General features: G+C 42.4%; 1 protein-coding gene across 2 annotated transcripts; it reads right to left on the bottom strand.

The window, feature by feature from the left end:
• Positions 1-2,877: 2,877 nt before the first annotated feature.
• LOC139573865 (akirin-1-like) lies at positions 2,878-23,361 on the bottom strand. Of its 2 annotated transcripts, XM_071397794.1 has the most exons (6): positions 22,969-23,338; positions 5,856-5,999; positions 4,886-4,930; positions 4,133-4,261; positions 3,500-3,571; positions 2,878-3,315 (listed from the first exon to the last, which is right to left on the bottom strand). In XM_071397794.1, the coding sequence occupies exons 1-6, from the start codon at positions 23,171-23,173 to the stop codon at positions 3,305-3,307; spliced, it is 606 nt and encodes a 201-aa protein (XP_071253895.1). In that variant the 5' UTR covers positions 23,174-23,338; the 3' UTR covers positions 2,878-3,304. The 2 variants fall into 2 exon arrangements, with proteins under 2 accessions (XP_071253895.1, XP_071253896.1); XM_071397795.1 differs by lacking the exon at positions 4,886-4,930 and having other exon boundaries at positions 22,969-23,361.
• Between the last annotated feature and the right edge of the window lie 1,930 nt (positions 23,362-25,291).

Raw genomic sequence — 25,291 nt, 5'->3', positions numbered from 1 at the left:
ACGTACAGTCACAGTGGGGACTACGTCCTCGATGCACTTATTGATAAAGCCAGTGACTGATGTGGTGTACTCCTCAATGCCATCGGAAGAATCCTGGAACATATTCCAGTCTCTGCTAGCAAAACAGTCCTGTAGTTTAGCATCAGCTTCATCTGACCATTTTTTTATAGACCGAGTCACTGGTGCTTCCTGCTTTAATTTGTGCTTCTAAGCAGGAATCAGGAGGATAGAGTTATGGTCAGATTTGCCAATTCGAGGGCGAGGGAGAGCTTTGTACATGTGGAGTAAAGGTGGTCTAGAAATGTTTTCCCTCTGGTTGCACATTTAACATGCTGACAGAAATTAGGTAAAACTGATTTAAGTCCCCGGCCACTAGGAGCGCCGCCACTGGATGAGCATTTTCCAGTTTGCTTACGGCGGAATACTGCTCATTGAGTGTGGTTTTAGTGCCAGCCTCAGTCTATGGTTGCATGTACAGTCGTGGCCAAAAGTTTTGAGAATGACACAAATATTAATTTTCACAAAGTCTGCTGCCTCAGATGAATTGATCAGTGATCAGATGAATTGCAATTAACTGAAAAGTCCGTCTTTGCCATGCAAATGAACTGAATCCCCCAAAAACATTTCCACTGTGTTTCAGCCCTTTCAGCCCTGCCACAAAAGGACCAGCTGACATCATGTCAGTGATTCTCTCGTTAACACAGGTGTGAGTGTTGACGAGGACAAGGCTGGAGATCACTCTGTCATGCTAATTGAGTTCGAATAACAGACTGGAAGTTTCAAAAGGAGGGTGGTGCTTGGAATCATTGTTCTTCCTCTGTCAACCATGGTTACCTGCAAGGAAACACGTGCCGTCATCATTGCTTTGCACAAAAAGGGCTTCACAGGCAAGGATATTGCTGCCAGTAAGATTGCAGCTAAATCAACCATTTATCGGATCATCAAGACCTTCAAGGAGAGCGGTTCAGTTGTTGTGAAGAAGGCTTCAGGGCGCCCAAGAAAGTCCAGCAAGCGCCAGGACCGTCTCCAAAAGTTGATTCAGCTGTGGGATCGGGGCACCACCAGTACAGAGCTTGCTGAGTAATGGCAGCAGGCAGGTGTGAGTGCATCTGCACGCACAGTGAGGTGAAGACTTTTGGAGGATGGCCTGGTGTCAAGAAGGGCAGCAAAGAAGCCACTTCTCTCCAGGAAAAACATCAGGGGCAGACTGATATTCTGCAAACGGTACAGGGATTGGACTGCTGAGGACTGGGGTAAAGTAATTTTCTCTGATGAATCCCCTTTCTGATTGTTTGGGGCATCCGGAAAAAAGCTTGTCCGGAGAAGACAAGGTGAGCGCTACCATCAGTCCTGTGTCATACCAACAGTAAAGCATCCTGAGACCATTCATGTGTGGGGTTGCTTCTCAGCCAAGGGAGTGGGCTCACTCACAATTTTGCCTAAGAACACAGCCATGAATAAAGAATGGTACCAACACATCCTCCGAGAGCAACTTCTCCCAACCATCCAGGAACAGTTTGGTGACGAACAATGCATTTTCCAGCATGATGGAGCACCTTGCCATAAGGCAAAAGTGATAACTAAGTGGCTCGGAGAACAAAATATCAATATTTTGGGTCCATGGCCAGGAAACTCCCCAGACCTTAATCCCATTGAGAACTTGTGGTCAATCCTCAAGAGGCAGGTGGACAAACAAAAACCCACAAATTCTGACAAACTTCAAGCATTGATTATGCAAGAATGGGCTGCCATCAGTCAGGATGTGGCCCAGAAGTTAATTGACAGCATGCCAGGGCAGATTGCAGAGATCTTGAAAAAGGGTCAACACTGCAAATATTGACTCTGCATCAACTTCATGTAATTTTCAATAAAAGCCTCTGACACTTATGAAATGCTTGTAATTATACTTCAGTATTCCATAGTAACATCTGACAAAAATATCTAAAGACACTAAGGCAGCAGACTTTGAAAATTAATATTTGTGTCATTCTCAAAACTTTTGGCCATGTCTGTACTTTACTCCGTTCATCTTTCCCTCAATCCTGACTAGTCTCCTAGTCCCTGCCGCTTAAAAACATCCCCACAGCATGCTGCTGCCACCACGCTTCACCGTAGAATGGTATTGGTACTGCCTGGTTTCCTCCAGACGTGACGCTTGGCATTCAGACCAGAGTTCAATTTTGGTTTCATCAGACCAGAGAATCTTGTTTCTCATGGTCTGAGTCCTTCAGGTGCCTTTTGGCAAACTCCAAGCAGGCTGTCATGTGCCTTTTGAGTGGTTTCCTTCTGGCCACTACCATAAAGGCCTGATTGGTGGAGTGCTGCAGATATGGTGGTCCTTCTGAAAGATCCGTGTCTCGACACAATCCTGTTTCGGAGCTCTACGGACAATTCCTTCGACCACATGGCTTGGTTTTTGCTCTGACATGCACTGTCAACTGTGGGACCTTATATAGACAGGTGTGTGCGCATTTCCAAATCATGTTTGATCAATTTTATTTACCACATGATGTTTCTACAACTTCAAATCCACAATGTAAACAGGATGCACCTGAGCTCAATATCAAGTCTCTTGCAAAAGGTCTGAATACTTATATGAATAAGGTCTGTTTATCTTTAATAAATGTGTAAAAAGAAAGATGTATTTAACTAATTTTAGAATAAGGCTGTGTCGTAACAAAATGTCGAAAAAGTGAAGGGGTCTGAAATCTTTCCGAATGCACTGTAATGGTCTTCAATTGATTATGCAATCTTAAAGCACATGCACTGCACAAATAAACCTTCCTTTGACAAAAGACTAACTTTGTCATTTATAATTTTAAAAAGACAAACAGTTTGTTCAACAATGCATAACAAAAAAGTAATTGAGGGAAACCATTTTAAATCACAGAAATTTTATTTTCAAAAGAATTCCACATCCTCAGATAAAGAGTTGGAAAATAAAGAGAAACTGGGTGGATGAGAGGCCAGGGGGATTTAGTAATACAGCTTCTGCAGAGGGGGCAGTGCTGGCAGGTTATAATACAGAAGGATCAGAAAAGCCACTACAGCACTGGGGAGGAGAACGACAGATCTGCTTTAGTCAAAAATCCAGAGCAATAGCATATCTTGAATCATTACATTTTCTTCCGGTTCATTAGAGTTTTGGCCAGCAGACAGTTTGACAAAAAACAAAACAAATGGATAAACCATGGCACCGAAAAAGCATGAAAAAAGGAAATAAAAAGCACAAATCTATTGGAGGAAAGGGCAGTAGAAGAGCAGCCATCTTGTGAGAAGAGCTGGTACCTCATCGATGGGGAATTCAAGAGACATCTGAAACAGAGGGATTGAATAATGGATGAAAACAGCATGAAGACAGAAATGAGATGACAAGATAATGCATTAGAACTCTGAACAGAGAAATCTATTTTATGTGGCTGTAGGGATTGCTTTGTTGACTCTTCAGAAGCAAAATTGTGTACGGGTAGAAAGTGAAGACTGAAACTCTGATACTTACAACTAGCAGGCCTTGCGCCGTATCTTCGCATGATCTGGTCTTGTGTGAATTTCACAAAAGATTCGTATTGTTCTGTAACAGAGGATCAAAATGGCTGTTGGATTAGTACAAAATTGTGAAGGTGCAGATTCAAGTACCAGATATGTATCAACACATACTGGTGTCCTTTCTACATGTGATGCAAAAATAAGAATATTTCTTTCTTCACTAAACGGTTGATCATTCCAGTCAGAGCAAATTTATATTCTATAAACATTAGCAGTCTTGGCTAGTAGTGTCTAGTCTATAAATCCATATCTGCCAAGAGCAGCCCTTAATTAAACAAAAACAAAATCAGCAGGACATTAGATAAAAGGCATTAAATGTGTTCTGGGGGAGCAGCAAATAGGCCTCTCCTATTGCACACAGGGTGCCATAACATTTAAGATTTTTCGTAAGACAGAAGGAACAAACTAAAGCCATTTTCACACTATCGTGCTGACCCGAACCACTGTGCTAGCTGACATTTTTAGCATGGTTCCAGCATCTACAGTTGATGTGTAACCATGCCAGCTCAGCTTGTTTGGCTCAGTAATGTGAAAAGCCCTTTTGACTGAGGTTTAAGGATGGTGATATGCAATGTGCTATCTGTACCTGCAAGTTTTGTGTTGAGGATCTGTTCATACTCCTCCCGGATCTTCTCCTCGTGGTCTTTGAGCAAGCGCTCACACAGGTAGCTCACCTGCCTCAGTGTGAACGACGGCTGGTCCTTCCTCGAGGCACCTGGGACACAGTGAGATTTTAAATAGGCTGACATTGCCCAGGTCAGAGTTCACAATGTCCTCCCTAGGAATAGATGTCTGCGCAACAATTTCTTGCTTGCCGTTTGTCGCCTTCGACTCAGCAGCAGCCTAGAGCAGTGGTTCCCAACCAGTATGCTGCGTGCCTTGAACTCAGGTGTTTAGCCATGGGTGGGCATAGGCCCACTCACTGGGGAGCAAGGACCTGCCAATCAAATTGAGTTTCTACCCACAAGAGGGCTTTATTTGACAGAAATACTCCCCAGTTTCAGCTTTCCGGGTGGCTGGTCTCAAACATGAAAATGGCACATGGTTGCATCTGTATCTTGTTTTAAGTCTAGTGCGCTCAGGTTGTTACATTTGTATCACTTGAGGGGCACGCGTCACGAGCAAAGGAATTTGTATCATTTTACGTAGTCTGTGAAAACCATTAGCTCAAGCAAGTCTGATTAGGCCTTTATTTTTATATACATGGCTCTGGGTTAGCTATACCAGAGCCTCTGCTATAGAAACAAACGGAACATGACTGTGTCCGTGGTTGCACCTTCACAATGTAGAAAACAGCTTGACTGTACCCCAAAAAAAACATAGTAAAAAAAAAACATACCAGAGCTTAATTTCCTTATTTCTTGCGCAGATTCTTGGGACGCTCCTAAGGGGTACAAACAACTTAACCATCATGAGTAAGGAACTATCAAAACTATGAAAATACTTAAAATACACCCTATTTAATCTATTAAAAAAAAAAATTGTCACAGAAAATAGATGGTTTGCAGAATGAATCAGATGGGAGGTCATTACCACTAAATGAATATGGACATTTTAGGTGTGCCGCAGAATTTAATATTCCATCGTGTGCCACGGTTCATAAAAGGTTGGGAACCAGTGGCCTAGAGGGTCACATGGCACTAACGAGGCCCCGTTGCCAAAGTCTCCTGACCTTGGAGCTGGATCCAGGGGAAGGCTGAATGATTCATACCCTGGGCTTTTAAGTGTACTATGACCCATTCTGAATTTCTGACCAAAGCTTTCTAAAGCTAAATTCCAGGCAATAGTCTCCGAACTAGGAGAGAAAACTATAATTACTAGAACGGAGTGGCAGATATTCGCATTCAAGTCAATGGTCTCCCGAGTGACGCAGCGATCTAAGGAGGAGTCACTAGAGATCCTGGTTCGATCCCGGGCTCTATCACAACTGGCCATGATCGGGAGTCCCATAGAGCGGCGCACAATTGGCCCAGCGTCGTTCAAGTTAGGGGAGGGTTTGCCCGGGGTAGGCAGTCACCGTAAATAAGAATTTGTTCTTAACCGACTTACCTAGTTAAAGTAAAGTAATTGTCTATGTGTTGAGACATCAAAAAGAAGAGGGCACTGACTAGCTATACTTGAGCCAATGGGATCTATAAAAACGTATACCGACTCCAAGCATCATTATGTAACGTCTGTGGCTGAAATGTTTGGGGTTTGTATTACCGCTGCGTGCTCACACTGAACACCACCAGTGGTGATGGGGTTTGGCAGGGGACTCCCGTGTTGCCCCCCCCGTGTGTGTGTGTCCCTCTCTCGCATGGTCTCACCTGGCGGGGAGCTGGGGGCGGTGAGGGAGGAACTGGGGGCATCGGTGGAGCTACAGGCAGCCTCACTCTGGTTGAAGGCCCCCTCCAGCTGCCGTCGCCTCTGGTAGCGGCTGTACTCCTGACGGATGTTCTGGAAGATCTGCTCTGTAGAGGGGACAGAACACAGGGGACACGGTCATAAACAGGGCCGGGAACAACCAGCACTCAGGAGGACAAATAATGCCAGGAGCACCTATATGAAAATGGTGCCCGTCTAGTTGATTTTAGAAGACAACAAGCCACAGCCTGCCTTGAAAGCCCAAACATAAAAGGTGACCGGTTTCTTTTTAGATATACTTTGATCATAGCAAACCAGCCATGTCAGATAGTTAGGAACATTCAGCTTCTGAGAATGCCAATGTGTTCCAAAATTGAATGTTGGTGATCACTACAAGCATGCTATAGGCCTAGTAGGCGTAGTGTTCAATGAGAACAGAATGTTTTCCCTCAAGCCTAAATGAAGGCCCACAGCTATGCACACATCCTGTGAGCTGCAGTGTTCAGCTGATGTGGTTTTCAAAACAAAACACACTAACAGGAAGGAGCGCTTTAAAGCTGGGCGAGACTAACATCAGCGACACACACACCAGCTGTGTCAACCCCCACAGCACACTTCCTCAAAAATAATCCACCCCTTCTGAGACCCCGTGACTGGCAAGAAGGGGCAAAGGAGTCAGTTTCACTTCTTCCTTCAAATCGTTCAGGAATTGTGACGAATCCATAGCTGACTAGGAGACAGTCAGGCTTAACACGTCTTCATGTCTGAGGCAAAATAAGCCAAGACAAAAATAGTAGACAGCTTGTCTTGTACCAGCATGTCCGGCAATAACACAGCAAGAAAACTACTCTAATATTTGACGCACAGGTCTACTTGGCAGTGGTGCTAAAGCTGGAGATCTTTGTTGACAAGCAGGAGCAACAAGCACAAAGCAGAGTGATTTATTTAGATAGATCTGGGTGACATCTGACTGCAATAGAGGGCGGAAAGGAGCATGAAACAGGGCACTGGCCTGCCATGCTACAGCCTCCTTTCCAGAGAAACTGGGTTGGGTTTCATCCTCCAAGGTCTTTGATCACTGCAGAGCTGGGCCTCAGCCAGGCTGCATCCCTATGGCACCCTATTCTCCATGTAGGGCTCTGATCAAAAGGTAGGGCACTACGCTATGAAGGGATTAGAGTGCCATTTGGGATGAGGTAATCTAATGTAGCAGGCGTAAAGAAAAAACACACACACAAAAAAAAAACACCACACCCACATCCGGTTTTCAGCAGAAAAGGTAGCTAGGTTGAATTAGCATTAGCTCCGAAAACTGGATGCATCCGGTTGTTGGCAACGCCGCTAAGCCTAGGGACAAGCCTAGAGATCTGTGGACAGAGCTAGGCCCTACATGTGCTCAGGCAGTGGTAGTACCCACTCTTTTTAGCCTAAGCAGTGGGACTGCAACTAAAGCCTTTTGACTTAATTTCAGGGCCAATTCCAGTATTCAGCAAACAACCCTGGAGGAAGTACGTAGCCCCTAATCAGTGAAGACTTTTTGTCAAGAGTCCATATCCCACTGGAAACCATTTCAAATCAGATCCACTAAGATCTGGCACCTCACTTGCAAGGGTTTTGACTAGGCTATGTTCAATAAGAACATTAGCCAACATACAAAGACAAAACTAAACCCATCAACCTGGTGCTAAACTGAAATTTCACAGATTGGGTGTAAAGTTCAAAGATATATTGGGAACGAAAACAAGAAAAAAAACATGTTTAGGCTATGCCGTTCCCCTGACCAGTGTTGATAGCCAGAGAGAGAGTGTGACTTAAGTCCTTCACCCTTTGAGGTGGAATAAGGATGTTATCTAGGGAGGCCTGCCTCATTTATCTTGGGTTGAGAGTGCAGAAGCCATATCAAGGTATGAGCAAACATGCATGTCTCTGTGAGCTGTTCTGAGGGGGAAGCAAGCCAGCAGGCCAACATGGCACTTTCTCAGTTCATATTTCTTCACCTCCTCAAAATGCATTGTAAGCAGTAGTCTGAGGGGAGGGACATATTGAATATTTGCGTCCTAATGCGCTCTGAGGCAAGGAGAGAGCGGAATGTAGGCAAGACGCACTGTAAACTAGCCTTTCTCAGATGCCATTTTGAGAGGGAGGTAGCTAGCCATGTGACTGACTGGCCAGCCATGTATTATCAGGCTGGAGGCTTCAAATTTGCAGAGTACACCACCACAAGAAGAGCAGGACAGGAGCAGCAAGGGAGTTGATGAGCTGAAGCCTTCCTGTGTTAACAATGCAGCGCTAATCTGACAGGCTGTGTTTATTTAGCTACTGCTAAACGTTAACTTAATAAAAGCTGTACTTACTCCAGAGACAGGAGTATATGAAAGGGGCTTCCCTTTTGAACAGTTGAGTTTGGAGGCGTGACTCAAATGTTTCACGATGCTACAAGAACTGACTAGTTGAAAGGCCACCGTGTGAGATCGTTTGCCAATGCTACCCCAAATAGATGTGTGAAATGATCCATTAGCTTGAGCATCACGTTGTTTATCTAAATAGCTTACCTACAATGAGGCTTAAGCCCAAGTCATAAATCACTCCTTAAAATGAAGTTGTCAAAAGGTTTGGTTCTTTATGTCGGTGCCATGACAGCAAAAGTCACCAGCATCTCAATTCCTGTAGGCTACATTTTGAAACACTCCATTTGATACAGGGGTGAAAGTAGATTTCATTTCTTCCCGGTACGGGACCTCCTGTGTGTTCATGAAATTAAAATCATTGAATTAATAGGGATTCTAATCGGAGCTCTGTGGGCCTCGTCGTAAAGATTTATCATTTAAGTTTTGAAATGCATTACCTTTTAATGTAGCATAAACAAGTCATGATATTTGCATCTGATTGTCAAACAAACCACTTTTTAAAAAAGGGCTCCTTTACTAAGCTATAAGGGCTGCAAAGGGTCGTAAACTTTACGGTAAATTTCCATGGGAAGTTAGGCCCAGGAATTTTGATTAAATTCATCAAAAAAACTTTTTTGTGGGACACAAGGCAATTCTAGCTCTTGTGGCACATTTTAGTTAAACTATCCCCAATTCAATGGAATTGCAACCCTCCGCATGCACAGTGCATTTTTCAATCACATGTGCAGCTGATTCTCAAGATCTTGCACACTAATGAGATGCTATTGAGCCCACACTACTACACTGTCTGAGCAAAACTTACATGCTTTCTGGTAAGTTTTGATTACAATACTGGGTGGGATGAATATATTTTATGTGACACAATTTTATGTTAACTAGTAAATAGTAGCCTACAGCAAAGTGTGTTTAAATCATTTATAACTTGTTAACAACTTTTGCTAGTTATTTTTTGCTACCATGTGGGTTTTAGCTTGCTTGAGCCTGCTAACTGAGGAGTGTTAATTCACCTGTTCCCATACATGTTTCATTTTAAAACATCTTACAAAGGTGTTTAATTCAACTGTTTATTTATCTGTACATGGAATTGTAGAAGGAAAAGCTGTGTACATTTGCAAATACTGTGCCAAATCATGTGAAGAATGCAACAATGATGCAGAACTACCTGGCCAAGTGCATAAAGTTCCCTCAGTGCTCACAACAAGCAACCTCTACAACAAGCAACCTCTACCAGTCCCTCTACTTCTATTCGAGGTAAAAAAAAATATTACTCAAGACACCGTATCGATAGCAACAGCTCATGGTCCTCCTGGAATCAGAAGGTTTTTGACTCAATGGAGGAATGTAGTCAGAGAAATGCTGATGAATGTCTTGCTCGAGCTGTGTATGCAACTGGGTCACCTCTGATGCTCACAGGCAATGTGTATTGGATTAGATTTCTGAATGTTCTCCGCTCAGCATACACCCCTCCAACCAGACATGCTTTATCTACTCATTTGCTGGATGCAGAGTTCAGAGTTTAAGTGAAGGTCAAGCAAATCATAGAGAAAGCAGACTGTATTGCAATCTGATGGGTGGTCGAATGTTTGTAGGCAAGGAATAATTAACTACATCTCCACCCCTCAACCAGTATTCTACAAGAGCACAGACACAAGGGACAGACACACCGGTCTCTACATTGCAGATGAGCTGAAGGCAGTCAATGACCTTGGACCACAGAAGGTATTTGCACTGGTGACAACAATGCTGCGAAAATGAAGGCTGCTTGGTCTACCCTCACATCACAGCCATTGGCTGTGCAGCTCATGCATTGAATCTGCTCCTCAAGGACATCATGGCACTAAAAACAATGAATACACTCTACAAGAGAGCCAAGGAAATGGTTAGGTATGTGAAGGGTCATCAAGTTACAGCAGAAATCTACCTCACCAAGCAAAGTGAGAAGAATAAAAGCACCACATTGAAGCTGCCCAGCAACACCCATTGGGGTGGTGTTGTCATCATGTTTGACAGTCTCCTGGAGGGGAAGGAGTCTCTCCAAGAAATGGCCATATCAGTCTGCCGATATAGACAGCACCATCAAGAGGTTCCTCCTGGATGATGTATTTTGGGAGAGAGTGGTAAGCAGCCTGAAACTCCTGAAACCTATAGCAGTAGCCATTGCACAGATTGAGGGAGACAATGCCATCCTTTCTGATGTTCAGACTCTGCTTGCAGATGTAAGAGAAGAAATCCGTACTACCTTCACTGTTGCTCCAAGCAGAGGAAACTGCAGTTCTGAAATACATAAAAAAGCGTGAAGACTTCTGCCTGAAGCCCATACAAGCTGCAGCGTACATGTTGGACCCCAAGTATGCTGGCAAAAGCATCCTGTCTGGTGCAGAGATCAACCAGGCCTATGGTGTCATCACTACTGTGTCTCACCACCTTGGCCTGGATAAGGGCAAGGTTCTTGGCAGTCTAGCGAAATACACTTCCAAGCAAGGGCTTTGGGATGGAGATGCAATATGGCAGTCGTGCCAACATATCTCATCAACTTTGTGGATCTGAGGTGCTTTCCCGGGTTGCCATTATCATCCTCCAAATCCCACCAACATCAGCCGCCTCAGAGCGCAACTGGTCCTTGTTTGAACACACACACACCAAAGCACTCAACAGGTTGACCAATACAAGGGTTGAAAAATTGGTGGCCATCAAGGCAAATTTGAGGCTTTTTAAGTCTGACAACAAGGCAGGTCGGCCAATAGGCTGCCAGTCAGAACCGTGCACTAGGCCCATCTATTGGCACTCAAAAGCTGCATCTCGCATTGGAACGCTATATCTTGCATTTCTTGGCTCGCAACTTCAGTAAAGTAGGGCCTATCATCAATGAATAGGCTAGAATATTCTACAAACAGACTGAACACGTTCACATCCCTACTTTTAATACATGTGCTGTATTGTCATGACAGATGGCATCAGCTCAGATGTCTTCAGTGGGTAACTGAGTTGATTTGTTGGATTTGGATCTATGTGCAGAATTTAAGATTACGTTCCAGGTTCTTACCTTAATGGGCAATAAATTAATCTGGTTTGTGTTTGAAGAATACTGCAACCTGACCTACTTTTGTGCTAATGTTCAACACAGCGTTAGCCAAGTACTTCTCGCCAGAATTTTCCTTCAATTCATTATACCCTAACTTCAGTTAGTAAGCCCTGTGGCCAGTTGCCACCCATAGTCATGCTCTAGTAGCAACCAATGATGTCTATACTTTAAGAGGGTCTTTGCTACATCAACTTGGCCTGACCCACAATACAGCCTTCTTCCTGGCGGCTTTGGAGTCTGTAAGTCCCCCCCACTATACTTCAGCAATGGAGGGTGAAATGAGTCAGACGGCCTGTTTTTCCTCTTCACCGCCACCCCACGTACAACTTATCTGGCCAATCTCTTGCCTTGTACACTGTTTTTGTTTGTTCTCTCCCTAAGCTTTTTAGCTGAGGCTTTTCCCTCTCGTAGGAAGTTTCTGTGATTGATTGCTTTGGCCTGGCTGTGGCAGGGTCATTGTTGCTAGGCAACACCCCAAGATCGGTATTCTGGTGGTTGGCAGTGCTGGCCTGACTGGCAGTAGGGGAGGGATTTCACTTGTCACTCAAAAGGTTAACCTGGAGCTCTGAGATCACTCAGCACAGCACACCCAGGTGCAGATATACCCTGATTCGGAAAAGGATGTCTCTTGTCAACTTAATGCGTTTGATCAAATCAGGGGTGAAAGTAAAACGGTCCAGTATGGTGTCCCAGCCAAATAAATAGCGGCGGTACACCATACTGGTAAAACATCATCAGCATATCACGATTTAAACAAAATGTAATAAACTAGGCTTTTACACCCTTATTTGTCATTAGCCAACTATGTCAGAGGCATGAAAAAGGAGCAAATGGACTTGAAAATGGGTGTGGTATAGCTTTTGCTCCAAAATACAATGTGGTTGGATGAGAACACTGACATTTTGCCAAGGCAGAGATGAATGGCCGACGCGTGTGGACAGCAGTGGATGCATGAATTCTGGCCTAATGACAATCGGCAAAATGTCATTACACTTGGTGGTGTATTGTGTAACCGGTGTCTATTTCCATTCAACAGTGTTTGGATGCTGGAAATATGTTGCAAGTAGATGAATGTGTGTGGGTTGCACATTTTGGGGAATATTAAAAGGTGGAAACTTTCCATGGGAATTAACTGGAATATGGGAATTAATGGAAATATATGCAAATTATTACCATTTAAAATGTGATTTTTATATTGGATATATTTACCATATATGGAGACACAAACATTTAACCTTATCATAAGTAGACATGATTAAATCCTTCCAATAGGAAAAAAAAACGATTTAGTTACGAATTGAACATTAATTAAATGAGTTGACTCTTCACATGGGATAATTTCCCTGAACAACAAAAGAAAGGGAATATTGAATGATCCATCGCATCTCCCAAAAACGTTTTCAACATACATCTGTGAAATGACAGTCTAGAAACTAAAGCTTTGGTTGTCTTCCTCTCAGGCTTCCATGTCTTCTCCCTGGACCTCCTCAATGTCCACCTCTTGAACATCAGACTCTGAGGCCTCATCTTCACTCTCACTTTCCAACCTTGTTGAGAATGGCTATACTGTGTCCCTCGATAGGAAAGAGTTGAGTGTTTGTGTTCTCAGAAGTACGGCAACTAAATCAGTCCCCTCCATTGCAAAAACACTGAATCTTAGGAGTCGATTCCAAATCTTGATACTCAGAAATGGGAGTCGACTTACTGGACGGGGAGAATAGTAATCCATCTATGGAGACAATTTTTTTAAATGAAAACACTTTAGAATTTGAATATACAAATCTGATTCTCATATAATTTTTGATCTTTCCTCTATACAAAACAAAAATATTTTGAGTTTGGTGACAAACCATACAAGTTACTGGCAAGTTACAGAATGACAATGATTCAAAGTTAAATATGTAACTAGGGAATTACGCTCGTCTCCCAAGGACATCAATGACAGATTCCCATCTAAAGCAGATATTAACCCTTTAATCATGCACAACTTTTTGGAAGACTAATCTCCCTGCCTTGAACCAGGAGGATTCTAACTTCCAGAATAAGGAAATCTGAGAAATTCGAGAAACAATTAATCTCTAAAGAGCGACAAGACCCCGGGCCCAGATGGATTCCCTGGTGAATTCTATAAAACATTCAAATACATTCTCTCCCTACCTGCACAAACTGATTGTTCAGGCCAATGAGGATGGAGCTCTCCCACCTACTTTGAATTAGGCAGTTATTACAGTTATACATGAAAGGTAAAGCTCTGGAAGTAGGGTCATACAGTCCAAAACAGACCAGAAGATCTTTGCAAAAACTCTGGTTAACATGCTTAGCACTTTAGTGGGCAAATTGGTCCAGTCGGACCAGACCGGCATTATCCCAACAGAAACTCATTCTTCAATCTCAGGCGCCTCTTCAACATGATGTATTTCTCAGGTTACCCAACAATGACCTTGCCGTTAAATCTTGACGCTGACAAAGCCTTAGACCAAGTTGAGTGGCCGGTCCTACAGAAATGTAATATTGGAGACGGGTTCATAAAATGGATCCAGCATCTATATACACGTACCCCATGTGCAAGAATACCCACTAACCAATCAGTCGCCCCGATTTAACCTTTAGAGGAACAACATATTTCCTATTTAGGAATTGTAGTTACCAAAACACACTATTTAAAGAGAATTTCCCCCCTCTGATGCAAAAACTGAGGCAAACATACACATTTTAGAGAACTCTCCCAATTTCCCTGCTCAGAAGAATGAATGCCCTCAAGATGGTCTTCCTCCGGCAAATGCTTTACCTATTCCAGAACATCCCAGTATTGATATCGAAGTCATTTCATAAATAACTAGACGCAACTATAAATCAATTATAGAAAAATGAAATAAAAACAGGATAGGTAAAAAAGAAAAACCTTTGTAAGTCCAAGATGGGAGGATTGGATCTCCCAAATTGTATATTTTACTATTGGGTCGCTAGCCTCCATGCTGTTACGTTTTGGCTGCTCTCTTAGTATGGAGCTAGACGATTGCCACCCCTTCTTTATTGGCGGTGTGATCATTTCCCATCAATTTGGAGATGTCACTTTATAGTAATAATCATATTATACATAGCACAGTCCATATCTGAAATCAAATTAAGGGCGTATGTGGCCCGCAACCTGGTTCAATACTGCCCGCAGAATCATGCTCAGAGCAAAGAACTTGCGATGATACATTTTTTTTGAAAAACGTATTTGTTATTTAATTTTAAAAGTCCAATGAATACTCACCTTTATGTAATGATTTAACTCCCACCGCTTGTGGGACATTTATTTTGAAGGCACGTATAATTAACTGCATGAGGACAGACTGACTGACACGTCACAGATGCAATTTCTAGCTAGCTACAATTTGAGCGAAAATTAGTTTAAAATAAAATTTGCCAAGGAATATAGGGTGTTCCAGCAAGAGTGGACATTGAAATATTTATTTATTGAGATATCAGGGAAAGCTGTGTGCAAAGAGAGAATCGCTGTCTTGAAAGACTATAACGTCACGACACTTTCAGACGAAGCATGCAGAGAAATAGGAATGTCTGAGCAGAGGGCAAGTGCGTCGAAAGACTTGCTTTCAGTTGCAAAAGCAGCAAGGACTTTTCACAAAACTGCATTCAGCAAAACGACAGAATTGCGAGAGCTAGCTATGTACTGTCCCACAAAATTGCTAAACATAGCAAGTCATTCGCTGAGGGCGAATTCATTAAAGGTTGTTTAATTGACTGCAGCAATACTTTGCCCTGACGAGCGGTTTGAAAATGTTCCCGTCGAGACGGAGCAGTTGTTGATATTCTTACAAGAAATAACCCCAGACTTGGAAATTACAGAGGAGCTTGCTTCAGTGCAGGCAATGAAGAGCGCAACCACATGGAACGATATATTGGAGGAGGTTAATAAGTGTGTGGCAAAGCTGGGACTGAGTTTTGAAAAGTTATGCAGTGTGACCACTGATGGGTGCCCAAATTTGACAGGAAAAAACATTGGCCCTTTGGAAAGGAACCAAGATCAAGTAGCTGAGCTGAACCCAGATGATAATTATTTTCCTGCATTGCATTATTCATCAGGAGGTGCTCTGTAAATGTGTTCTGAAAAATGACCCATGTTGTGGATAGTCACTAAAGTGGTAAACTTCATAAGCTCAAAAACTACCTGTGGTTTAAAGATTATCTCACTGTACGAAGAGACAGTAGGGTCATGCAAATCTCTACCACACAAACGCGAAACGGCTGAGTTTGGGGAAGGTGCTTAAAAGGGTGTGGGACCTGAAGTCAGATTTCTGAGTTTCTGCAAATGAAAGAAAAATGTGGATTTCCCTCAACAGCAAGATAAATAATGGTTGGCTGATTTTGCCTTCACTGTGGACATCATGGCACTCATGAATGAACTGAATTCCAAACTACAAGGGAAAGGTATTTTTGCACGTCAGATGTAGAGCCTTGTCAAAGCCTTCAGGGGAAAAATTACTCCTCCTGACGCTCCAAGTAGAAGCCAACAATTTCATCCACCTTCCGACACTACTAGTCTGTTCCCTATCAGATGACCAGCGGGAGAAGTACACATCGCTGCCTCGTGCTTTAAACGGTGAGTTCATCATTTTGAGGATTTCAAAGTGTTGAAAAATGACATGCTGTTGGTTTCCTCTTTCACCTTCAACGTGGACAACGCTCCCACTGACCTGCAACATGAGCTTATCGATTTTCAGTCTGATGCAGTGATTGGAAAACTATTCAAAACAATGTCACTGACGAGGTTCTATACATCTCTCAAACAAAACTTCCCAAAGATTAGCAGTCATGCTCAGAACATGTTTGTACTATTTGGGCCAACCTATGTATGTGAACAGACATTTTCAGTGATTAAATAACAAGTCAAGGCAAAGATCATCTCTTACTGACTCTCAGCAATCCAGCGCATAGTGACATCAGAAAATATACCTGACTTCAACTGCTCTAGTCAATGCTCAGAGACTTCACTCCTCACACTGATTGAGTAGTTTAAATGTAATGTTGAGCTCTGCGTTTTTGTGCATACCCGTTCACAAGAGTTCTGTCCGTGGTGCCGAATGCAGTGTACTTTTCCCTCTGTAGTTCATCGCATGTTAAGTAAAATATGTAGCATATCTGGATGCGATTTATAGTAGATATATCTGTCAGTCATACACATGATGTATAATCCTGTAATATATGTTTCTGGCCCTCAATTGCAAAAATATATTCTAATGTGGCCCTCCATGGAAAAGAATTGCCCAGGCCTGCCTTAGGAATGATATGGGTCTGCTACCTATAGCGAGGAATCCCTTCTTTGCCCCCTCTAACCTCGATAACAACTTGAGCGATGGGGAGAGCTAGGGATCAATACCATAAGGGATCTATATATAGAAGTGACCTTTGCCTCCTTTCATTTGCTGAGGGAAACCTACAATCTTCCCAGAAGTAACTTATTCAGATACCTACAGATTAGAGACCAAGTTCTAGAACATCTTCCTACATCTGGAAAGGCTAAACCGTCCATGTTTGACAGTTGCATCAATTTGTCCCACTTCAGGTAAACCGATAACTCGTCTATATGACGCTTTCAAACTGTTAGCGCACCCTCTACAGATGCCCTTAAAGCAAAATGGGAGGAAGAACTAGGCACTGACATTTCTGTACCAGACTGGGAAGATATCTTGGGAGTATAACCACACCTCCTAAATTAACTCCAGACATTCAAGATCTTACACTCTTCCAAAAATGAAATGTGTATAGGATATAGGGGGATGTATGATAAATGTCATGCTGCGGAAGGTACACTACTCCACTGCTTTGTGCTATGCTCTAACCTGCACGATTATTGGTGTGGAATTTTTGTGATTCTCTGAAGTTCTGGAGACTAATTGACCAGATCTACTGCTGATCATCCTGGGAGTCTCAGAAACCCTACACAGATTATCCAAGCCCCAACACTAACTAATCTGTCTCATTAAAATAATATATTTAAAAAATTGTTGTTTTGGAAAAAGGAGTTCTACCCTCTACCAAATTATGGCTCAGTGATTTGGCAAACACTTAGGAAAAAAATATTTATCTTTTGAGCAATGCATAACCCAAATTTGATAAAATCTGGCAACCTCACCACTCTTATTTGGACCATTCCGGGCTGTGAAATTATACATTACAATGCGCTCTCACCTGTGATCTTTCCATCTACCCTGGGGCAACATGTGCTTGCCCGTTATCCTAGCAATAGGGGGGAGGGGTGTCCTTGTTCAGATTTTTTATTTTACCTATAATTCTGCCTCTTTTTATATCGGTCTGCTCTTTTATGTTTGTATAAGAATTTCACATTTGTCTTCTCTACAAAGTACCTATACACCATTGTTGTGTGTTCAATAAAAAATATTTGCGCAAAGAAGTGGGAGTCAACGTGGAAAGACTCCCAAGGAATTCACTCTCCACCACTACATCATAGTCGCTAACTTCGTAAAAAAATGGCAGAGAAAGGCAAGCGACAGCAGCGAAGTCCTGTATGGCAGGCAATACTTTGAAAAGTTAAATGAGAAGGAAATGCACCATGAGATCCAAAACGTTGCTGGCAGCTACATTGTGAATTTGCGTGGAATTTTAAAAGAAAATATTTAAAATGCATTTTATCGGTTAACATTTCTCATTTGTCACATGCCTAAATAAAATCACAAGGTATCTGTGCAGCTTGGATACTGACATACGTAATGCGGGCAAGACTAAATATGCTGTTTTCTAATTCTTGAAAAAACGTTTCAGGTGAACTACATTTATTCATTTGATGGTTCTCCCATCGATCAGGTTCCCGCATATAAATATCTGGACATTTGGATGGACAAAGACTAAAATGTTTTTAAAAAACATGGATGAGCTATTTAAAATTCCAAAATTTAAAGTGGTCTTTTTTTTCTCTCTCTCTCTCTTTTTTTTTTTATAGATCTTGGCTCTCCCTAAATAGAAAGCAGATTGTACAGTCAACTTCCCTGCCAGTTCTTGACTATGGTGACACCAGATTGCAGCAGCAGCTACTAAACGTAAACCTTTGGATGCCTTCTACCATAGCACCCTTCACTTTATCACAGGTGACAGTTTTAATACTCACCACTGCATTCTGAATGAAAAAGGTTGACTGGTCTTCATTAAAGTCTCGTAGATCAGTTAATTATTCCAATCAAGTGGGCTGAAGGGGGAGGAGAACCTGTCCATGTGCCCTGGGATTTACAACAAAGGAAACCTGATTGGCTCGTGGGGGGGGGGGGGGGGGGCTGAACAGAAACTGCCTTCACTGGAATACCCACAGCGGAGAAGCTAGCTTGCAAAGAGCTACAGTGTGGCCTCTTGCAGGGTAAAGGTGAGCATAATATCAGGTATCTGGGCCCAATGTCTGCAGACACACCAACATCTTACATTCCTTTCCCCTTTGCAGCTGCTATGCAGTATGGAATTTCGGCAAGCGAGGCGGATACTGAGTAAAATGCCAGTGTGCATGAAGCCGGAGGATAGCTGGCCTGTACATACAAAAAAACATTAAAGTGGTGAAAGAAAACACAGCCAATCAAGGGAAAGAGGCTCAAATTCAGAAGGTGATTGCGTGATAAGGGTAAACAGCCGCATGACAAATCCATTGCACACAAAAAGGCAGACAAGACGCCTCTTCCTCCATCTGCCCGTTACACAAGCTTCTTCAGCTGTTGAAACCTGCATGCGTGTGAACCTGCCAAAACCCTTGTGACGTTGCTAGATTTTCTGCTTTTTGGGTCAAAAGTGCCATCAGCCTTAGCTTGTGATGGATAAGAGTTTTTTCTGGATCAAAAAGTGGCTTAGGTGGGGGATGTGGTGGGTCCGTTGGCACAGCAGAATTTGAGATTTCTAGAGACCCCTCTTGACAGTGTTGCATTTAAGCAAATGTATTGCAATTCCACAAATGTCTCCATTGAGATGAGAAATTGTGATTCTGTGATTCTACACATTCTGCTATGGAGCCGAGAGAGAATTGCCTTTTTAAAGCTCATTTCCTGCATTTAGCCATGGCTAATCCAGTTTTATTTTGCTCAAACACAATACAATGAATAAATGTACTGTTATGGAATTTTCAATTCACTGTCTAGCTTTATTTCAATGATTGTAGATATCTATCATCTTTTGAACATACTTTATATCTGGTTTCAGTTCAATTTGACACAGAAAGCGTTAATCCCCATCCAGAAAACGAAGACACCCTGTTTGGACATAGGCTTCCCGAAAAAACACTTAGGCGGCCCGCCCAATGATTTCAATGGCAGATAAACCCTGGATACACAGATGTCCCCTTACAAAAGAGAGGAGAAAAAAAATGTAGCTAATAAACAAGTCCTTGTCCAAACAAAACAAAACAGGCTCAGGACTAGTCTACATGTCAGTTGCACAATCTGGTTTGGTACGATGGACTAAACAGGACCAGGCCAACTGTCTTTCTTTGGCTTTGTCCGGAACTGGGTCACCAGTCACACAGTTCCCCTTTCACGTCCACTATCATAGCCTATGTGGGAACCCACAGTTCAGGCCAAGCACAAATATCTCAAGGACAGATGACAAATTCAAAGCTACTCCCTAATATCCGCTCACCTTTTTTGATATCATTGTCATTTTGTAATAACATCATTAGAGAACAAAAGTGCTAGGGGAATGTTAGGTATTCACTCTGTGGGCATTCAATTAGATACATTCAAGGAGAGCGCTAACCCCTTTCAAAGGTCGATGAGCGCCATGAAGAAAACTAAAACCAGACCAAAGGTGGGACGCTGGGAGCTGGTGGCCATGGGAATTCAGTGTCAGAATATTCTGAAGACAGGAATTTTGGACAAATACAGGGATGCAAACTGGTGAGGTCTCAAAAAGGTGATTTCAGAGTGGGGTTGTGACAATGCCAACATTTTACTAATGATGTGATACCGGGCCAAGTATCACGATACCAAGAAGTATCATGATACCACAGGGTTTGGGCCCACCGCCATCACGAAACTAAGTAGTATCATGATACCATTGGGTTTGGGCCCACCGCCATCACGAAACTAAGTAGTATCATGATACCATTGGGTTTGGGCCCACCGCCATCACGAAACTAAGTAGTATCATGATACCATTGGGTTTGGGCCCACCGCCATCACGAAACTAAGTAGTATCATGATACCTCCAGGACGCCTGTTCCAGTTCTATACATTCGGCACATGTGATGCACAAAAACCTGTCCCTGACATTCACATCTCTACTCAATCCAACACATTGAATGCTATTTATCCCTTTTTCCCTGTGCCTCCCAAATGTCTGTATAGCCAAGGTATCATGTTGTTAGCTAGCTAGCTAGCTAGCAAGGTAACATGACAATACAAGACAGTTTGTCACAGGATAAGGTAACTTCGGTAATATGGGGCATAACTTCAGCGGTTTTCAGAGACGTAAAGGCACAAGCATGACGGTCACCGTGGTCCGCTTTTCCTCTATGGCAGTGGCACTGAGGCTGCGTGGGAGCGAAGTCAAACTGGCCTGCTTGTTAAGGGCAAAATGAAAAGATATTGGTGCGGCTCGCATCGCATAATTAAACAAACGTAACAGAAAATAAAGCACTGCCTGCCCACCCCAGCTAAATAACAGACGGCGAAAAGCAGCTGAGTAGACTAATGGCTGGTTAGGGGATGCGGATGGCTGCCACACGTGATATTGGATGAAAGACTCATTCTGATATGACATATCTGGCATCATACTCTAAACTCTGATATTCTAGTTGTAGGACACTTAGAGATGCATTCTGTGCACAGACATTGAGAGATAAGGTAGTGATCACACCGGGGGAAGATCTGTTTATACCTCTTTTATAGCGCAATGGGTAATATACCGAGTCTGCAAACTTGGTCAAACCCAACCATACGGATGGATCTACACGATTCACATAGATGACCTATTTTGAGATCAATCTGGAGGTGAAATAAAAACACCTGTTTAGGCGAGGTGCTGGCTAGCGGAGTAGAACACTTGAAAAAGAAAAGGAGAGCTGCAAACTAAGAGCTCAGATGCCATGACCAACATTTCCATATTTTACAGATGCCATGACCAACATTTCAACAGACAAGCTGTCTTCATCAGGGTATAATGACAAAGAGATCAAAACAGTTAATACGTTTACATCCCTGCAAATATGTAAAAAGGTGCAACCACCAACTGCCTTGGTTAGTTGCTGAAGGAAAAGCAGTCAATTTATTAAAAAATAAAAAATAAAAAAAAGAGATAGGCCAGCCAAAGACAAACCAGACAAGACAAACCAGGAGGGGGGTTAACCAGTTCAATAGCATTCACGTCTAGACGCAGGCCTGGGTAATGATAAGAGTGGGATAGCCTCAAAAACAAGATGACCTGGAGTGCCCAGTCCATACAAACTCTGGCCCAGGAGGCAGTCCATCCTACACCCTTATTAGATTTTTGAGTCATTGAAATGATTTGTGTGACAGGAGCTGCCCGTCCATTGAACTGCAGCAGGATGCAGGGATTGAATTTTTAAAAGGATTTACTGTGGTGCACCAAACTAAAAAAAATCTGCATGAAATGAACAAGGGGTTCAAAATGAAAGATCAGCCCCCAGCATTGTAATCCTTCAGTTAAAATATTATACACAAATCTCAACAAAGAAATAAGATCAAATTGTGCCAAGTGGGAGCAGGATTTTAATTAGGGTTTAGACAGCTGTGAAGATTAGATGCTGTCAAATAGCTCGCTTCTACTCCGGTGACGGCAAATTCAATGAGCTTTGTTGGATTGCAGTCGAGATATCCAGGTAATTATCTTGCCACCCCTGCAGTCCCCCACACTCGCTCAACTCTCACATGGGATAGATAACAATTTCAAGCGGGTGGGCCGGATTGGTGCGAGCATAAAGCGTTTGAACAATGCCCTCTCAGCCCAGGGAAAACAGAGAAGGTATAAAAAAAATAGATATAACTATTCCCACACTTCTAAACAAGAAGTCTTGGACGTTTCAATGCAGCGTTCTACTATATTAAAATAAGTCTGATCATGGAATAAGTTGGTTAAATGTACCTAGTTAGGCAAACTCAACTGGTCATTGCTAACTTCGCATGTTTTAATTTAGTCACACGAGACCAATCATGGATTGTGGACCATGCAAGCATGTACGTTAGCTAGCTGGGTTAGGGTTGTTATGCAGCTAGCCAAATTAGCCATTTTCGCAAGCTGACGCCGAAACATGAATTTTTTTGCTTTGTGTCAGATAATGGTGCTAGCTAGCTAACATGCCAAGCAATTAAAATAAACTAATATATTAGTCACCGGCTAACTAGTTAGCCAGATATAACGGTATGTTAGCTATCTGACTACGTTTAATTACCGAGCAAATGTTAGGCTAGTTACTGTAGGAACCTAACCAGCTAAGTTAACGTTAGCTAACATTAGCTTCTTATACACCAACCCCCATTCTCGCGAAACACCCATTCCATTCCACTCCACCCTAACCCCCTCCCCCATGTCATCCCCTTGAACTACAGCTTATTCGAACTTTTGGCCATTTCTTACCTGGAGTTAGCCTGTGCTCTCCTCCCATAGTCGGGGGAGACATCGAGTGCGATGGGCAGTCAACTGGCGGACGGAGGTTGCACCTTTGAGGGGACGGGGTGCTTGGAGCCCCCGGTAGTGCATTGCACCTTCTTCGCTTAGGAGACTGAGGACTGAGTAGGGCCTCAAACTCCATCGAGCGCTTTAACGTAGCTCCACACGCCATGGTGCCTGAGCAAAATAGACAACGAATATGTACAGTAGATAAAAATCTTCTAAAAATGCTGTAGTCGACTTTCTCTTTCCGTTCCCCTCTCTTCACAACAACGGTTTACCGAAACCTAGACAGTAAGAGCCAACTGCAGTATCCACTGAATTTCCAATACGTCACAATGAACGACCGTACCATTCTACAAAAAGAGGGGGAATTTAGGAAAATAAATGATTCACGTATAATGTATCGTATATAGAGCATAATTGTGATATGTAGATTTTATTTCATATTTTATCTATTCAACATACATGTGTGCTAAATTTGGTCAATAATGTACAACTTTATACGTTTATTGTTGTCATCCACCCCTTTTCTTTTATGACGACTGTTTTCAGTTTAACTCAAATTGAGGTTCACGTGAGCACTCGATTGTTTTCTTATTGGGTGACGAGGGTACATTCTCTGCTCCTTTTAACAGGTAGGCCACAGTCAGTATCTGTTGTCTATCATGTTCTTTATAAATACTAAATCAAAACACTGTATTCCCTCTTTACATACATCAATGAAAACCAAAGGCATTTCAAATGTCCTTTCACTTCCCATCAATGATGTCTTTATAAATGACGGTTGAGCAACTCAAGCAAGATCACCAGATCTGTTGGTGCTCTTTCCAACTACATTGTTTATTGCCAAGCCAAACATGACAATGAGTGACAGTAGGCATGAATCATGATAGCAAAAACAAACTGGCATTAAGGCTAGCTCTAGATGCTCGATTTAATTAGTTCTTGTTACTTTGCAGTCTCACCTCCCCTCTTGCTTTTTGCCTTCATATTATTTCATCCATGTGTTTTCGATATTGCAAAGAATATCACAGGGAAAACCTTTGATCCACAAATTGATAGATTTGGCTAAGGTTTCTCATAGGTTAATATGTCACTGTCTGCAAGAATACATCCTAAACATTTGCTAATTGTGATGCATTTAATGAAATACTGAGTCCATTGTGACACTACAGGCGAAATGATACATTGCATTGCGTACCCTGTAGACTATAGCCCTCTGTACAGGGGAGATTTCTTTTTGCATGATGGACATTAGCATGTCATGTCATTATAGGTCTCTCCCCATGGCTTTTCTCTCTACCATTGTCTATTAGAAGTTCACGTTGTCTAAGTGACCCTCAATGGTCACTGACACTGAGGCAATATGTTGTAGCTGCAAGCTCACTGTGTGTGGATAGAAGGGGTGATACTGCAGCACACACCAGACACATTGATTCATGTGATGCACAGAGGAGGCTCTCAGTTAAATGAATCAAGTTGACATTTTATCACTTCACCCCCACAAAGCGTTAGTGGGGCCTGGCGCAATGTAGATCCACAGACTTTGTGTTCTTTTTCTGATGAGCAATTGAATGTGTGTTTTTAGATTCATATATCCTCATATTTTTTATTCAGAGTGTAACATTTAATGTATGGTTACACATAAACATTGAAGTGAAATCATTAGTGAGTTATCCATTGGGTTTCTGGTCCCTAGTACCTGGGAGGGACATGCTTTATGTATTGACATGGATTCATTATCTGTGGTCATCTTGTGTGCCACATTCCCTTAAAGGCCCAGTGCAGTCAAAAACTTGATTTCCCGTTGTATTTTATATGTATATATAATATATATTTCCACACTGAGGTTGGAATAATACTGTGAAATTGTTAAAATTATGATAATGCCCTTTTAGTGGAAGAGCTGTTTGAAAATACATTTTTGCTGGGATGGAGTTTTGGCCTGCCTGCATGGCGACATCCCCAGGCGGTAAATGAGTTAATAGACCAATAGATGGGTTGGTTGTTTAGCAACAAAACCGACACATGTGCAACTATGGGGCAAAACAGATGGGGTTGGCTTACATTGTTGACAACATTTATCTATATCATCACCAAATGTTTATTGAAAACAAATACATTTGCACAATGAGCACTTATTGTCTCTCAAATACATTTTTACAGTTGTTGGTTAGCTAGCTGGTGAATTTGAGCCGTATTAACATTGACATGAAATAAGTCATGGTAGCAAGAACAAGATGCATCTAGCTGAAATGAGCAACCTACAATTCCACACATGGCAGCT

This window comes from Salvelinus alpinus, chromosome 4 (assembly GCF_045679555.1).
Source record: "Salvelinus alpinus chromosome 4, SLU_Salpinus.1, whole genome shotgun sequence".
Classification (NCBI taxonomy): Eukaryota; Metazoa; Chordata; class Actinopteri; order Salmoniformes; family Salmonidae; genus Salvelinus; species Salvelinus alpinus.
Note: the sequence above shows the minus strand (reverse complement) of the source record. Positions and strands in the feature narration are given on the sequence as shown.